Source organism: Vipera ursinii (assembly GCF_947247035.1).
Source record: "Vipera ursinii genome assembly, chromosome: 2".
Classification (NCBI taxonomy): Eukaryota; Metazoa; Chordata; class Lepidosauria; order Squamata; family Viperidae; genus Vipera; species Vipera ursinii.
The window spans coordinates 74,177,372-74,195,170 of NC_139513.1; the positions used below are offsets into that span (position 1 = coordinate 74,177,372).

The 17,799-nt window shown below is 42.6% G+C and overlaps 2 protein-coding genes across 3 annotated transcripts; one reads left to right on the plus strand and one right to left on the minus strand.

Moving 5' to 3' along the window:
* The first annotated feature begins 3,820 nt into the window (after positions 1-3,820).
* On the plus strand, positions 3,821-14,194 carry MXD3 (MAX dimerization protein 3). Its single transcript, XM_083352943.1, is given in 8 exon segments — positions 3,821-4,053; positions 4,868-4,885; positions 4,888-4,967; positions 10,294-10,323; positions 11,548-11,662; positions 12,758-12,910; positions 12,912-12,927; positions 13,466-14,194. Coding segments are annotated over 8 exon segments (678 nt in total). The 5' UTR covers positions 3,821-3,981; the 3' UTR covers positions 13,660-14,194.
* A 178-nt stretch (positions 14,195-14,372) lies between these two features.
* PRELID1 (PRELI domain containing 1) lies at positions 14,373-17,758 on the minus strand. 2 transcript variants are annotated; one of them, XM_083352941.1, is made up of 5 exons: positions 17,396-17,758; positions 15,803-16,028; positions 15,584-15,697; positions 15,321-15,399; positions 14,373-14,708 (listed from the first exon to the last, which is right to left on the minus strand). In XM_083352941.1, exons 1-5 carry the CDS (start codon positions 17,485-17,487, stop codon positions 14,590-14,592), a joined length of 630 nt encoding a protein of 209 aa, XP_083209067.1. In that variant the 5' UTR covers positions 17,488-17,758; the 3' UTR covers positions 14,373-14,589. The 2 variants fall into 2 exon arrangements, with proteins under 2 accessions (XP_083209067.1, XP_083209068.1); XM_083352942.1 differs by lacking the exon at positions 17,396-17,758 and adding an exon at positions 16,970-17,189.
* Between the last annotated feature and the right edge of the window lie 41 nt (positions 17,759-17,799).

Genomic DNA, 17,799 nt, shown 5'->3' on the forward strand with positions numbered 1-17,799 from the left:
ATATGAGGGTCTCTGGCAGAAGGAGGGTCTCTGGGCCAGGGCCAAGGCAGTGGGGGCTGTTCCCTCACTGTTTCCAGGATGGCTTCGCGGGCCACATGAAACCACTTTGCCGGCCAAATCCAGCCCCCAGGCCTTGTGTTTGACATGTCTGATTTACCGCTAACTGCATTGCTGATATGCAACAAAGAAGTAGTGTCACTCTGGTTTTAAAAAATGGAATTTATAACTTGAGGTCCAAATAATTCTTTAAAAATATCCAAGCCATATTCATCTACATATTCATTCGCAATTCAGAAATGTATTGAGATGAGTGCTATGACAGAATGTGCACCTGGAACAGGGGTGGGCAAGGGGCCACATGAGAAGCTGAGACTGTTGTGGAGGGCCGAATCAATAGGTTGAACTTAATTCTGCCGCTGGCGCCCAGTGTTAAGGGAGGAGGGAGTGCAGAGCTTCATCTTGCTTAGCTTTTCTCCCCCCAGCCAATTAAAGGAGTGCAGTCTGCTGCTTCTCCCATCCCCTGCGGCTTTATTTTCTAATTTCCAATTGACCTCATGCAGGCCAGACAGAGACAGCCAAAGGGCCGGATGTGGCCCGGAGCAGTAAAATGCCTAGGTCTGATCTGGAGAATTGGTGAATAGGAGTTTGAGCAACAGAGCTTTCCCAGGAAGAAGGCAATAAATCTTATCATAGAGAGGCCCCGATTCCGCCTTGGATGGGGGAAGTTCAGTTCTAGAATCTCTCAGGATATATCTAGTAGGGTAGAAAGTTACGGCTTTAATCTGACAAGATTCTGTCCATTAGGTGTAAACAATTAAAATATTGGACTGGATTAGATTTTGCTGTGTAACATTTGGGCTTGGGACAGACAATGGCTATGTTTAAACCAATAAGAGAAAAACACCATTGGAACAGAGTATAAACTTTAATATGCACCCAAGTGTACAGACATGCAAATGCATATCCATTAAGGTACGATCTTATTTCAGATTTGCCATTTCTCATACTGCAGCTGCATGAGAACTCTTTTTTTTACTGAAAAATATGACATATTACAAGCAAACTCATCCCATTCAAATTTTTGAAAACAATGTCCAGTGAGAAGAAAGAAGGTACTTGGTTGCACATTTCATTGCACATCCTATGTTTACAATTTTATGTTTCAAAGATGTGTTCGGGAGTGCAACCCTCCCTCTACCATTAATTAAATACAATCAGTTTGGCTTCTGATATATCAAGAATATCCAAATTTTTTGGCTTGCCTGGGCCACATTGAGCAAGGAGGAATTGTCTTAGGCCACATATAAAATATATAATTAATGTATACAAAGAACAAATTTCCTTTATTTTGGAGAGTCTCAAGGGTCTGCCTTACTAGCTGTTCAGTGTGCATATGGCCCATGGGCCAGGACGTACTTGCACTAGATTTAACCATCAGAGTTTTGCCTCTCTGCTGAATAAGGTTGCTTCTGGATTGCTGCTTTGTTTCCCTCATATCTTGCCAGCTATGCCAGGACCAACTTAGTTTTGTTCTGTAACAAATAATATTCCTCCACCCACACATTCCCAAATACAGAACCATGGCAGCTGAGACAGAATATCTTCAGAACATCTCCTTGCAGGCAACAAGGATACATAAATAATAAATAGCTAGCAATAGATGTAGCCTTTCACGATTCCTACCATGACTTGCCTAAGGTGATTTCTCATTCTGCCTGTCATTCTGTTTATGAATATAAATTGGAATGGTGTTTTTTTTCTACAAAAGATAAATACAACTCCATGTCACAATTATTTTTTAAAATAAAAACACTTCTGTACAGGAAGCTGTGTGTTTATGATGATAATAATTTATTAAATGTAAATGCTGTCTGACTTCTTGCAACTCTCATGATCCGTGGAATGCCTGAAATTTAAGGTTGCAATCCTATACATGAGAAAGTTTAAGGGGAATGGGTTACATCTGAAGGTAAGATTATGTTGCGAATTTGTAGCAGGAAGGGTTTTTTCCCCCCAGCACCTATTAATAGTGCAATTTGAGAATTAAAATCAAGAATTGCTGGAGATCACCAAGTAGAATCATATGGCTTCTGAATCTTTTATAGCAGGGGTCTTCAAACTTGGCCCTTTTATTTTTTGTGGAATTCAACTCCCAGAATTCCTCAGCCAGGCACACTGGCTGAGGAATTCTGAGAGTTGAAGTCCACAAAAAATAAAAGGGCCAAGTTTGAAGACCCGTTTTATAGCAACACCCAGCCTTGTTAAGGATAAATGAAGTTTCTTTCTTTTACTGATGTATCACCAGCCCAAAGTTGTCTGAATTATTCCATAGAATAGATTATGAATGTGTATTGCTTAAAGGAGAGCAGGTTGTCTCATGTGTATGATTCTTCCCTGCTAAATATTTTTTCTTCGTAAAAGTAGTAAGGTATACGTTGATCAATTTTTTCTAATTGGGACAGAATAGCGAACACATCCATCCACGGATGAGCATATCAGCGGCCATTGTTAATGTAGAGTAAAATTACTCAAGCCCAAACCGATCAGGGGATATTTTTGTTGTTGTTAGCTGCAAAGTTGTGTCCGACTCTTTGTGACCCTATGGACAACGTTCCTCCAGGCCTTCCTGTCGTCTACCATCTTCTGGAGTCCATTTAAGCTCACACCTACTGCTTCAGTGACTCCATCCAGCCACCTCATTCTCTGTCATCCCCTTCTTCTATTGCCCTCAATCCCAGCATTAGGCTCTTCTCCAGTGAGTCCTTCCTTCTCATTAGGTGGCCAAAATATTTGAGTTTTAGCTTCAGGATCTGGCCTTCTAAAGAGCAGTCAGGGTTGATCTCCTCTAGGACTGACCGGTTTGATCGCCTGGCAGTCCAAGGGACTCGCAGGAGTCTTCTCCAGCACCATAGTTCAAAGGCCTCAATTCTTTGGCGGTCAGCCTTTCTTATGGTCCAACTTTCACTGCCATACATTGCAACTGGGAAGACCATAGCCTTGACTATACGCACTTTTGTTGACAGGGTGATGTCTCTGCTTTTTAGTGTGCTGTCTAGATTTGCCATGGCTTTCCTCCCGAGGAGCAAGCGTCTTTTAATTTCTTGGCTACAGTCCCCATCTGCAGTGATCTTGGAGCCCAGGAAAATAAAATCTGTCGCTACCTCCATTTCTTCCCCATCTATTTGCCAGGAATTGAGAGGGCCGGATGCCATGAGGATATTTTACCATGCTTTTTTTTTTGTTCATTTACTATGTACACACATAAAGTCTGCAACTTACAAGAGCAAAAGTCTCTCATTTATAAAACCGAGCTGTTTTATAAGTAGCATTAAAACGTGTCTTGTTACATTTCCTCCAACCAAATAAGGAGAGCGCAGGCCCCGCCTTCCGTTCAAATATAAGACTTCATCATTACCCGCCCGAATTAGAAGGGCAGCGATGGATAAAGGTCTAGTCCAGGGGTCGGCAACCTCGGCTCTTTTATGACTCGTGGACTTCAACTCCCAGAATTCCTGAGCCAGCATATGCTGGCTCAGGAATTCTGGGAGTTGAAGTCCACGAGTCATAAAAGAGCCGAGGTTGCCGACCCCTGGTCTAGTCACATCTCCCAACCATTGAGAGCTCTGCTTTCCCTAGCCACGCCCAGCACGGCTTAAGATTCAAAAACCAGGCAGCGGGGAACGTCCCGAGCCTAAAAAAAAAAGCGAGGAGGGGGGGGGGCTGAGCGTTTCGGTACCGACGGTTCGGAGACGCAAGTTAAAAAAAAATCCCGCTTAGTTTCCTCCTTCTTGATTTGCGCTCTCTGAATGGAGGCCCACGAAGGAACAGCTGCCGCGCGGATTAAGACGGGGTGGAATCGGAACCTCGGGAGTGTTCGAAGGGGCGGGGTTACGGCCGGCGTCGGTTGCTGAAGGCGGTGGTGGGGCCGGTTGCGTCGTCAGGGGCGACCGAGTCCTTCTTTGGCGCGGGTCCCCTGTTGTCATGGAGCTCCTTACGAGCAACGTTCAGGTTTTGCTTCAAGCGGCCGACTATCTGGAGCGCAGAGAGAGAGAGGTATTCGTTCGTCTCAAGAGGCGGTAAAGGGGCGACGCGTCTACGGCTTTTACTGGAGGGCGGCCGAACTGGGTCTCTTTAGGGAGGAAGAGCGAGTGGGCGGGCGGGCTTAGGGTTAGGGAGAGCGGGGGGGGGGCAGAGTAATAATAATAATAATAATAATAATAATAATAATAATAATAATAATAATAATAATAATAATAATAATAATAATAATAATAATAATAATAATAATAATAATAAGTTGGAAGGGACCTTGGAGGTCATCTAGTCCAACCCCCTGCTAAGGCAGGAAACCCTATACCAGGGGTCTTCAAACTCGGCCCTTTTATGACTCATGGACTTCAACTCCCAGAATTCCTCAGCCAGGCATGCTGGCTGAGGAATTCTGGGAGTTGAAGTCCATGAATCATAAAAGGGCCGAGTTTGAAGACCCCTGCCCTATACCATTTCAGACAAATGGCTGTCCAGTCTCTTCTTAAAAACTTCCAGTGTTGGAGCATTCACCACTTCTGGAGGCAGGTTGTTCCACTGGTTAATTGTTCTAACTGTCAGGAAGTTTCTCCTTAGTTCTAGGTTGCTTCTCTCCTTGACTAGTTTCCATCCGTTGCTTCTTGTCCTGCTTTCAGGGGCTTTGGAGAATAGCTTGACTCCCTCTTCTTTGTGGCAGCCCCTGAGATATTAGAACACTGCTATCATGTCACCCATCACCCTTCTCTTCATTAAACTACACATACCCAATTCCAGCAACCGTTCCCAATTCCAGCAACCATAGAACCTCTCAAACACGTCTCTATCGTTATCTATACCAGAAGCCGAACATGGCTGTGCTTCTCTCTCTCGCCTTGTTGCGGGCAAGATACGTTACCATCGCAGAGGAGGCCGAACACGCGAAAGGCCCTCAAAAACGTCCGGTAAGGCTCCTTCCGTTAGACTTCGGGCAGTTTTGTTTCATCCCTTCTCTTAGGCGAGGAGGAGCCTGCCCTGATCTGGAAAACTTTTAAAAAGTCTTGTGAAAAAGGGTCGCGTTTCCTTTAGGCCAGCGGTTCTTAATGGGGACTCTTTTTAGGGGGAAGTCAAATACTTTTGAAAAGTTTTTAGTTTTAATTTCTAATACGGTAGTAAATATTGATATACAATTACCCACAGAAACCGGAGCTCTTCTGGATCCTCAAATATTTTGAACAATGTAACTGAGTCCTGAGACCAGAATTTGAGAAGCACTAATCTAGACCAAGTTTTTGTCTTTATGTATAAGTTTTTAGTTTCATTTCTTTCATTATAAGAAGAGAAGTACTTGGAAGAGCACTCATATAGAAGGAAGGTACTATTACACAGGAGTGTAATAGTAACCTTTCCAACTGAAAGAAAAAGATATAGTCAAAAGGGAGTACAATTTAAGCAGGATTTAACTGAACGGATAAATATTGGGAAGTATTTTTTTAGTAGCAGTTACATTGACTAATTTAGAAAAACGAGACAAATTCCTTTAGAGCTTCTGAATGACTTAGGTCAGAGGGTAGGCAATCTCGGCTCTTTTACGACTCATGGACTTCAACTCCCAGAATTCCTGAGTCAGGAATTCTGGGAGTTGAAGTCCATGAGTCGTAAAAGAGCCGAGGTTGCCTATCCCTGACTTAGGTGCTTCATAATGCCTTTTCAATTGAAAGAACAAGATACAATCAAAAGGAAGTGGAGGTTGAGTGAAATTTAAGCAGGATTTAACTGAAAGGATGACTGTTGGAATACTAGGAAGTATTTTTTTAGTAGCAATTAGATTGACTAGTTGTTCCTTTAGTATTTCCAAATGATGTGTCATAATACTTTTCCACTTTGTACCGAAGTATATATAGACTTGGGTTTAAATCTTTGACTTGACCTTGAGTTATAGGCTTCATTATATAATACCAAAACATTCAAAGATGTATAGTTCATACTTGTTTATTTCTTTTAAGGTTGTGCAATGAATGATGTTACTCCTTAATATTTAAATTACTGGTATTCATATTTTTTAACTGATTTTGCCACTATTGCATAAGCATGAGATTCTGTCTTCTAGCAAATCCAGCAAGTTTTTGTTTTTCTTTTGAATGGAAAAGATTACTGGCCCATCTTATTTCTTTGCACAAAAGAGGAAGGTTGCAATCGAACATTTTGGTGTGACTGAATGTGTGCTTAGTTTGTTTCATTGAATGATGTGAATAGAAGAATTTCAGTTTTTGGACTTCCGGTTTGTCATGCAGCCGCTATGGACGGCTGGGAGACTTGTTCTTCCCCGTCCAGTTTTGCATCGCTGGGGGCCCCTGAAAAGGGCCGAAAGTCGCCCCAAAGAGGCAGCTAGCAAGAAGAGCGCTCGCAGGAGAGCCACAACTCTCCCGTTAGACTTGGTGATCCCTCCAAACCAGCGGATGAAAGGACCGGCCATTATGGCTTGTCCCTAGGCTGTGAACAGCCGAAGTCACATTTTCCACCAGGCAACTCTTAAAGCATCACGGAAGAGACTGGGTGAAATCTACCTCTTTTACACCCTAATTACTTTCTGTACCTCCTTAAGCTGCTAAGCATTTTCCCCCCTGAGGTGAGGGACTTTTGCCCTCCCTCCAGAAAGAGCGGCGACTAAATACCTAGGGGCATTTTAAACGTTGAAAAAGTAACTGAATCCCAATTGGAACTTTATTTCTCAAAGCATGTGGATTGAAAGATTTTTTTGTTTCCTATTTTTCATTGTCTACTTCTGGTGGAAATCGGGATTCTTTCTTATGAAAAAAAAAGGAAAACTGATTAAGACAACTTTGGGACTCAAAGGGAAACTTTAAAAGGGGCCTGGCTGACTGCCCAGGGAAATAGATAAGATACATAACCTTGAGAACTTTGAAACAACAGCTGTGAAAGGCTTTGTGTTCCCTACCTAGAAAAAAAAATCTCTTTTGGATTTTCCAAGTGTAAAGCCTTTAGCTTAAAATACCAATATGGAAGAAGACCAGGAACAAAATTTATTTATGGAGGAAGATCAACAAACTTGCTATGTTGAAAACACTAATCCAAATTGTTACCACAACCAATGAAATACTAAGAGGCTATGTGAAGGAACAAGAAGACAGCCCAGATATGAAAGCCCAAACTTTGACCACAACTGAAGAATCATTTATACAAAATACAATAGAAAAAATGAAACATTCAAGTACGATGATGGAAGAATCGACTATTAAAAAATATTGATATTTGAAAAGACATTGACAACTTGGAAAAAGGAAAAGGTTTCTTATACAACTCAGAAGGAACTCGAGCAGTGGTGGCGAACCTATGGCACGGGTGCCAGAGGCGGCACTCAGAGCCCTCTTTGTTGGCACACGCGCCATGCCCCGGAGGTGGCAACTGTCCCTCTTCAACCAGCCACCTGCTAATTCGCCGAGGTCCCACATGGCTAAATGCATCCTGGCATGGCTGGTTTCCCTCCCCCCCATCCCGTCCCTCCTGGCTTCTCATGCTCTCCTTTTCCCAGGCACGACCCACTGCATCACCTCAGCTGTTGGCCAACCATCCATCTCGGAGGCAGCTTCTTTGAACTGCTGGTGATGGACTGCGGAGTCCCAGAGTGCGCCTGTCGAGGGGCTGGCAGGCTGTGGTTACTGACGGACACCGTTGGCCCCTATTTACTCGCTGGCCTCTGTGTGCAGGGGCCGATGGTGTCAGGCAACTGCTGCCCTTCTCTTGCCCCATGGCAATGGCACCCCCACCCTGTCTCGCCTCACCCCACAGGATGAGTCTCCTGCCTACTGCCCCACCTGCCAGAGACCTCCTGGAGCTCCCCCAAACCTGCCCACCCCGCACAGGTGTCCCTCCCCACGAGCAACATTGAGGTGACCACACCCACCTTGGCTACACCCACCCAATCTTCCATGACCACCACAGCCACGCCCACCTGGCACCCAGCGATAAATAAGTGGGTTTTGGGTTGCAGTTTGGGCAGTCGGTCTCTAAAAGGTTCGCCACCACTGAACTAGACGATCTAGCAGAAGAACAGTTGGATGAGAAGACAAACAATTCAGAACAACTATGTCGATATGGAAGAATAAAGAGACGACCCACCTACAAGTCCTCTCAAAAAAATGGTGATCGGATGGTTTTGCCAATATCAATCAATATACATGATATTACAAGATTGGTTCGATGACCCAAAAACAAGGACATGGAAGATGATTTGGCAAAGGAAAAAAGCCAGAATAAGACTCAAGAAGAATGGTGTTTCGACATATTGAAATCTGAAACAGAATGTACTTAAATAGATAAGATGTGTATGTTGAACACAAGACATTGTTATCAACTGAGATAAAGAAAAAAAATTGGTCATTAGTTTTAGCAGTATAAATATCAATAGCTAATTTGAATATTGATTGGTGCATAAAGATCATGTAAAGGTGAATAATGTAGACAAACTAAAAACCTATTGTTTTTAACCTATTGAAGATAAGTAAATGGGATGTGTATTTTGAATATTAGATTTTGTGCGGAATGGTGATAGATGAATTGGGAGTGTATTAAAAATCTTGGGAATAATATCAAACTTTAAATCTAAATGTTGGTGGAAATTAAAATGGAAAAATCTATTAGGTCATTGATTTAAAAGATTGTATGTTAAAACAATTAGAATATGTGTAAAGTAAAAACTATGGATACATGTAAGAAAGTTATTTTCTATGTGATTGATAGGATAAAACTAAATCTACAAATAGACAGTATATATGAAGGGAAAAAGAGAGGAAATGTTTATTTATTTATTTGTTTGTTTGTTTGTTTTATATACCGCCCTTCTCCCGGAGGACTCAGGGCGGTGTACAGAGCAATAAAGTAAGAATACAATAAAGCAATAAAGTGAGAAAATTTTAAAACCCAAATCCATCAGGCCAGGCCGGCTTGTTGGAATAGATAAGTTTTTAGATCACGCCGGAAGGAGCGAAGGTCGGGGGCCATCCGGATTTCAGCTGCTAAGCGGTTCCAAAGGATTGGCGCACCCACCGAGAATGCTCTCCCCCTGGGGGTCACCAGCCAACATTCTCTGACCGGTGGTACCCTGAGGAGGCCCTCTCTGTGGGAGCGCACAGGACGGAGGGATGTTGACGCTGGCAGTAGGTGCTCCCGTAGGTAATCCGGACCCACGCCATGTAGGGCTTTGTATGTCATCACTAGCACCTTGAATTTCACCCGGAAGGCAACTGGAAGCCAGTGCAGCTCACGGAGCAGAGGTGTAATATGGGAATATCAGGAGACCCCCAAAAGCACTCGTGCAGCTGCACTCTGCACCAGCTGAAGCTACCAAGTGGTTCTCAAGGGCAGCCCCATGTAAAGAGCGTTGCAGTAGTCAAGACGAGAGGTCACAAGTGCATGGGTGACTGTACGCAAGGCATCCAGGTCCAGATAGGGTTGCAGCTGGCGCACCAGACGAACCTGGGCGAAGGCCCCTCTAGTCACAGCTCCTATATGATCTTCTAAGGAGAGCTGTGAATCTAAGAGGACACCCAGATTGCGAGCCTTATCTACGGGGGGTAATAACTCGCCCCCGATATTAAGAGATGGAATAATCTGAATATCCTGACATGCCGGTATGTACAGCCATTCAGTCTTGTCCGGGTTGAGTTGAAGCCTGTTCCTCCCCATCCATTCCCGGACCGCTTCCAGGCAACGGGACATCACGTCAAGGGTATCACTGATGTGGTTTGGGGTCGAGATGAAAAGCTGGGTGTCGTCAGCATACTGATGATAACCCACTCCAAAACCACGGATGATCTCACCTAGCGGCTTCATATAGATGTTAAACAGGAGAGGTGAGAGGACCGACCCCTGAGGAACTCCATAAATGAGAGGCCTCGGGGTCGATCTCTGGCCACCCGCCAACACCCACTGTGAACGTTCCAGAAGGTAGGAGGAGAACCACTGAAGAACAGTGCCTCCTACTCCCAATCTCCTGAGACGCCGCAGTAAGATACCATGGTCGATGGTATCAAAAGCCGCAGAGAGGTCTAATAGGACCAAGACAGAGGAATGACCCCCTGTTTATGGTAGCAATTTGAAATCTGTACTAATGATATCTGTAATTCAATTACTACTACCCAGCCACCACATTGCTTTTCAAATATGTGAATGTAATATTAGAAAATCAATAAAATTTGTAAAATAAAATTCAGTTTTTGGAATTTTAACTATATCTCATCATTTTTGTTTTGTGTTTCTATTTTCTTTCAGGTCTGTACACAACGAGCTGGAGAAACACAGGTACACTTAAGGAGGAATATTGTTCTAATTGTTTTTTTTTAGGCTCTGCTCTCCCACATATTATTGGCTGGGGAGGAAGGATGGACTAATTTCTGCCCCAATTCCTCCATCAATTTTGAGGGTTAGTTTAGGTCATCATTTTAAAAAATATGTTTTTCTGAACCAGGAAATGACCTTTCGGGGTTCTTTCTTCCATTTATGTGCAAGGACTTCCCTCACCCATTTCTCAACATTTCATACTATTCATATGTACATTTAAGCTGTTTACCAGGTTAACCATTTTCTAGCTTACACAATACGTTATACCATAAATTAAACAGGCTGAATTTGCATAACAAACTGAGCACCAACAAGTATATGAAATTAGTTAGCACTGGCCAAACTTAGTTTTGAGAATATGCATCGTTGGTCTTTATCTTGCCCTGGTAAAGATATTTTAATTAATTCAACACAATGAATTCATGTTCTTTGTAATTTTTCTATTTATTTATTTTTCCTAAATATTTTTAAGTATCTATACATTTCAGGCTTCCTTAAGTGCAGATAGATGGTTCTTTATTTGCCCGTTAGTACTGCTGTTCTCATTTCAGGTAAATGAAACTGAACTGGGAATACAGCTGATGGTAGATAGCATTTTCTATGTATGTATTTTCAAGTTGAAATGCAGTCCAAGATCATTAACTGCTTGTCTCTTTCATACACAACATCTCAATGACCTGAGTTACTTATATTCTTATTAACAAGAGAGCATAAAAGATTCAGATTCCATGGTATACACTATTATGCCTAGTAAGACAGCGATTCTTAGATTTTCAATACTGTAATGCTATAAAATGATAAATTAATGTAGGTAATTATCTACCCAATGAAATTACTGTGCTTAGCAGGTGGCTAAACCCATTGGTTTAGTTTCCTACATGCCAGAGCAAGCCTGCTATGGGCTTGCTCATGCAAAGTGTGAATGAGTCTTGACAATGCCATCACTTTCAGGTCCAATTAGTTTTTTTTTTTAAAAAAAAAAAAACCCTATCTCCTCTGAGTAGATTCTACCCAAAAAGTGGTGAGTCAATATGGAAATCCCTGAATTAAGAAATGATTGAGGCCAGCCATAAATTAATTATTCATTCTTTGGAAAATGTGGTTCTGCCTTGGTCTGGAGTCTAGAATTCAATTAAGGCTTTACCTAAAACGTGATTGTCCACAATCTGTGTTTCTTCCCAGCAGAAGGGCCCAGCTACGGCAGTGTTTAGAACAGCTGAAGCAGCAGATCCCCACAAATACGGAGCATTCTAATTACACAATGCTGAGTCTCCTGCATCGAGCCAGATTGCACATTAAAGTAAGTAATGTATCTCACTTCTTCCAGGAGGCTGTAATATTGGGGATAGCTAAAGACTGCCTTTCTTGACTGGTTTAGTTGTTGGTAATTTGCAAATGGTATTAAGGTTTCAAATTTTAATATTTTATTTATTAGAAACAATTCATGGTCTTTAAAACTGAACATAGAAAAAAAGTTTAAACATCAAGTCAATAAGTGGAAATGAATATAGAAGGAAAAACTAATCTGTCATCACAGAAATTGTCTAGAATGTATAAAGGAACTTTGAATCTTTGTTGGAAATGTGAACAATATGAAGGGGCATTTTAATCATAGGGTAGATGTGTAAAAAAATGGGTACAAATAAATTCAAAAGATTTTAAAGACTAGCATGCAACTGAAATCAAACTTTTTGATTTTGGATTAATGGGTAGGTAGAAAAAAAAACCATAGAATTTGTGCTTTTATGTATGACAACTGCAGCGTGTTCAAAAAAATTCAACAGAGGAAAAACTTGACACTACCCACAGTAGAGGAATGGTTGGTGAAGATGACGGGACTTGCAGAGATGGCTAAATTGACTTCCTTATTTAAAGATATCTATATTTATGGCCGACTGGAAACCCTCCAGACTTTTTCCATGAAATGGAAAAAAATGTACATATGGCATAGTTTTAATGATTTGAAAAAAAATGAATAGAAAAAGTGAGTAAGATAATTATGTTACATTACATTTCTGCTGCAAAGAAAATCAAACTTTTTTTCTGCACCCTTTTGTTTCCTTTATTTTGCGTTGGTTTTTATTATCTCTTTTAAACTTAAAACTTTTAATAAAATTTGTATAAAAAGAGAAAAATTCCTGACAGCCTTCAAGTAAGTTTAAGAACCAATGAAAACAAAGGGAGAAATCTAAATCCAGCCAAGAATAACTTTATAATTTCTTCAGTTTTGTGTTTAGGATGGACTACTTAAGCAAATGCTTCCAGTTGAATTTGAGAAAGTGGTGGTATTATTTTGTTTGCAACAGTGGCCAGTGTGATGTTACTAACAGATATGAAATAAAAGCATCTCAATTGTAACTCCGATTATTATTCTCGATCCTTCTTTCACTCCCAGAAGCTAGAACACCAGGAACAGAAAGGTCAACAAGAGAAAGGGAGGCTATGTTGCGAGCAGCAGAATCTGTACCAGCGCTTAGAAGAATTGCAAGCCCATCTGAATATGGAACTGGCAGAAGCAGATAACCTGGATTCTTCTCGGTTCTCCTCTTGAGCATTCTGACTCAGGTGGGCAATGCCTGGTAATAATTCTAGTGCTACATCTTCATGATGCCAACAAGCTGTGCAGCAAAAAATGCAGGGTCACTGGCTACAGTGTTAAAGATAAAAGTCATGGTAAATTTGGAGATTACGTAGGGCAAGGATGACTGAGCCAAGTCTATGTTTGTTTTCGTTTTATAGGCCACATGGCTCCCAAGCAATTCTGGCCAGCCTGCAATTAATTTTTTTTAATTAAAACAAAAGGGAGGGAGGCTTCCCACAAGGATGGAAGCTTATAAAATCTCAGAGCAGGGGAGATCATTCTAGCGGGCAAGAATTGCAACGGAGTATATATGCTTCCTGGGTCCTGCAAGATGACTATAATTGGCAGGATCCAGAATATACTTTCCTGCTGGACTGAACTGGACAGGGAGAGACAACAGGAAATAAGCAGTTCCTAAGAAAGTTGGTTATGCCTATGCTGAAAAGGAAGCTTGTATAAAAGATACTGCATTCCATTTGAATAAAGCATTATTATGCTAAGTTGTTTTTTTTTCTTTTGCAGAAGTTGAAGTGGACATAGAAGGCGTGGCATCTGCCAGCATTGGAGATGTCATGGCTGCTTTCAGTACTCGGCAGGAGCGCAGCCATTCCACTGTCAGCAACGTCTGGTTCTGGACAGAAGTTCAGTTAAGAGGACAGCATTCATCCAGACAAGCTTCAAGCTTTTCAAAAATTGTTTCGTGGCAGGATAACTGACACATGGTTTATAAGACTGTTTTCTGTAAGTAAAGAGGAACCCCCCTTTCTTATAAAAAAGGGAGTATGCACCTCCTCATGAAACCAAGTTTTGCATCTCCACCTTTTTCACAAAACCAACTAGGGCAGTTGTTAAGAGAGTTACATACTGAATCTGGCTAACTACACGGTAACATGTGGCAAGAGAAAGAAGAGTGAGATTTTAAAACACTTGACATGCACTTGGTATGGGTAGCTGCATCCTAGTTAAGGTTTGCGGAGCGGGCAAGTCCATTCTGCAGAGACTTCAGTTGGTAAGACACACAAACACACACTCCGCTGGCATTTTAAACAAAATATACTTAGCTTTTATCTAAAGGGAGGATTAAAAAAATCCATATCACAACAGGTACATGCTATGCTCAATTCTTTTATATGAAATGGGTCTTGCTCTTGTTGAATGGACTATGGAATAATAGTAAAGCTTTGCTTCAAACGACCTTTTGCCATTGCAAATCTAGCTTTTGCTGACCTATTAAGTGACCCACTTTAAGTATTGAGTGGGTTTTTGATAAGTTGTAACCTAAGCACAGTAATTTGTAACATTTATTCACCAATAGCTACCAATTCTCTAAAGTCTCATATACAAAGGCTTGCTTTTGAGTTGCATAAGAGGCAAATGTAAACAGGAAGATAATTAAATCATTGATGAAAAAGAGATCCTGATACTGAAATAAATTGAAGTCTATGGTTTTAATGATAATTACACCTTTAAGAAAGAAGATGATTGTCAGATTTGTACAGCCTTAATTAAAAAAAAAACATAAAATCTACAGACATTCTGGTCAGGTCCCAAAGGAAGGGAAGCTTAAGTTAAAGTGAACCTTCCAGTATTATTATACCACCCTATGCCAGTGGCATTCTAGTTCCTTCAGTGGGAAAACTGTTTTCTCACACATATTGTTGCTTTTTTGTAGTAGCTGCCTTGCCAGCAAAGTCCTTTGCCTTCTCTGTAACTGCCAAGGCAGTCTCCTTGGCAGTTTCCACTAGTGTTTTAGATGGTGCTTCACCTGTAAAATCAATAAGCCAAAAGTCCAGGAGTAAGTAAATATATCCACTGTACCTAGTTTTTCTGTAAAACTAGTTCCTATTTTGGAAAATATTGTATAAATTTTTAATAGTCATTACCTATGAGGAATGATTTTACATTTTTAATACATGTAGTCCTCAACTTACAACCATTTATTTAATGAACAAAGTTACAATGGCCCTGAAAACTGACTTATGCTTTTTCACACTTTATGATCGTTGCAGCATCCTGATGGTTACATGATCAAAATTCAGATGCTTGTAAGTGATTCATATTTATTACAGTTGCAATATCCTGGGGTCATGTGATCATCCCCCCCTTCTGACAAGCAAACTCAATGGGGGAAACCAGATTCACTTAATTGTGTTAATAAAATAACTGCAGTGAGTCACTTAACAGTGGCAAGGAAAGATGTAAAATGGGATATAACTGTCTCACTTAGCAACAGAAATTCTGGGCTCAATTGTAGTTATAAGTTGAGGACTACCTGTGGTACCTAGAACAAGTGCAAGGAAGCAATTAAGAGTGCTAATTCTACAATCTACATTTTATATACTGCATTTTTATTAGTTCCTATTACAGGTGTACCCACCTTGCATTTTGGCCAGCACATACTCAAAACCTTTGGTAGACATGGTCACATTGCTCTTGAATCTAGCCAAGCCAAATTCCTAAAACAAGAGAACAGCCAGTTGAGCAAGTTGAAACGAAGAGATAAAAATAGTCTCTCTCTTAATTTATTAGGAGAGATTAAACATTGAGCAATCAGCCTGTTTTTTCAGCCACACACCAGTAGTCCCAGATTGTTTCTTACAGGCTGTCTATCATGCATACACAGATCTGCGGCTCCCTTACCTGGATAGCACGAGAAACACCAAAGAGACGGGAGGAGACCCAGGCTTCCCGTTTGACTTCTGTCCAGTTACTGTTTTCTGGGTTCTCTTTGTAAACACACCGCTCCTCCACTACCTGCAGGAGAGACAACATTCCAAAATAAATCACTTCCCCAAGCCTTTTGAATCATTTTATCTTGCAGTAGTGGCTGCAGATAAATATAAGACATTTTACTGTTACCATAAGACGTGCATGATTGATGTTCCAGGTGAATGTGGTCATGGTTCGATTCTGTAGGTCCACAATGGAATCTTCTAGGATATAGACATGGCGGCCGACATTAGGTGGAAAGAAGTGCTCTGCCCAGCGGGGCATCCGGTTGGTTTTGGTTAGGAGCCTTCTGGAAAGCAGTTTCTGGTCATCAGTCACCTCTCGGTGCAAGATATCTTCTGTTAGGACATGCTTGCTGGGCAAAACAGACAAAAAAGCATTTAAGACACTACCCTATATTATGCAACTGTAATTAAATAGCAACATAACACCCTACTTATCTAGTGACACTATTCAGTAGAGTCAGATAATACTGTTTCTATTTTTGCTACCCTATTTCCACATCTAGAATCTATTGTCAAAAGCAATAGACTGGGAAGGAGAGAAATGGAGAAGTATCACTTTCAGGTTTACTTTTGACAGAATTATAATTCTACCAGCATGCATTTATTTTATTTCAGTATCCAATGGGCAAGAGAAGTGATCTCATGTTTAACTATGTAGATCGCCTTTTAATTATTGCAGCCAAATATATGTTTGTGTGTGTGTGTGTGAAAGTAAGTTAAGTAGGACAGTACAATGGCCAAGATTATCCTTATAGTTAATGAGATCAGGATAAAAGAGGCTTTTCCTACTGGCTTGAGAAGATGAGCAGTTCCTAACTTTCCTCAAGAGGAGCATTCCACACTATTGGAGCATTCCCTAAGAAGCGCTCATTTTGACAACAGTTTCTTCTAGCGCCAGTTAATCCAAGTTAAACCATTACTATCGATCATTCTTTTCCCACAGGAATTTTTAGATTTTCTAAACGCAGCAGCTATGAACCCCCCCCCCCCAACTTCCTATTATTTCAAGCTTCCAAGCGCAGTAGTAAGGCTCCCTTTAATCCCCTGGAGATGACGCTCGAGCAGCCACAAACCAGCTCAGCACCGCTCACTCCCTTCCTCCCTCTAGCGGGCGAGAGGGTCGCAGACCGGCCTTCGCCACTAGGCAAAAGGCGGCTTCCGATTTTACACTCCCTCCCTCGGCTTCATCAAGCTGCCCGTGGCTTCGGGTTTAGCCCTGGGCAGGAATTCCAAGGCGGCGGGCGCAGAGCTCCCCCAGATCTAGACCGCAGCCGGAGCCCCGCGTACTTACTCGGGAAGTAATGACAAAGCAGCCGGGCGGTTTTTCAATGGCAAGTGGGGTGAATGCGGCGAGGTTTCCAAACGGCAGCCCTTTTTTTCCATTTTGCCCCGAAAGAAGAACCTGCTCCGTGTTAACTAGAGCTCCCTCCCCCCCCCTCCCTCCCCCCCCTCTCTCTGAGCCTCCCCGGTCAGGAGACGAGGAGCCTAAACCCGGGGTCTTCAAACTTGGCCCTTTTATGACTTGTGGACTTCAACTCCCAGAATTCCTCAGCCAGCTTTGCTGGCTGAGGAATTCTGGGAGTTGAAGTCCACAAGTCATAAAAGGGCCAAGTTTGAAGACCCCTGCGCCTAAACCGACAGGACGGAGCCGCCCCGCCACCGAGGGCTAAGCCGAGCGCGAAGCGGCGAAGCCTCCATCCCCTCGCGCTCCCCTGACCTGTAAGGGTTCGGGTAGCGCTGCCAAAAGGCGGTGAAGACTTGGTCCCAAGGCCCTTTCAGGACGCTCAGGGTCAGGAAGTACTTCCCCATCAGCTCCGCGGTCACCGATCCTGCGGGAGACGGAGAGGAGGAAGGAGCCGGCGGGGGAAGGTTGAAGGGGAGGGAGTGGGGGGGGACGTCGCCCGGCTCGGCTCGCTCCGACCCGGCTCACGGTCTCCCGCCGTCCCGTCCCCGCAACGCGGGCAGCGCTAAAGATGGCGGCAGGAGCAGCAGCTGCAGGCGCGCCGCAGCCGCCATGCAGAAAGAGGAGAGCGGCAACGACTTCCGTGGGGGGGGGGGGACGGGGACGGCAGCGCTTCTTCCGCCGCCGCCGCCGCCTCCCCTCCTGCTTTCAGCCCCAGC

Excerpts from the sequence above, each read along its gene's own strand:
- PRELID1 (XM_083352941.1), bottom strand. The coding sequence starts at position 17,487 with ATGGGGAAGTACTTCCTGACCCTGAGCGTCCTGAAAGGGCCTTGGGAC. Across the intron at positions 15,698-15,802 it reads TCAATCATGCACGTCTTATG|GTAGTGGAGGAGCGGTGTGT; the intron begins GTAACAGTAAAA and ends TCTCTCCTGCAG. Across the intron at positions 14,709-15,320 it reads TGTGCTGGCCAAAATGCAAG|GTGAAGCACCATCTAAAACA; the intron begins GTGGGTACACCT and ends TTGATTTTACAG.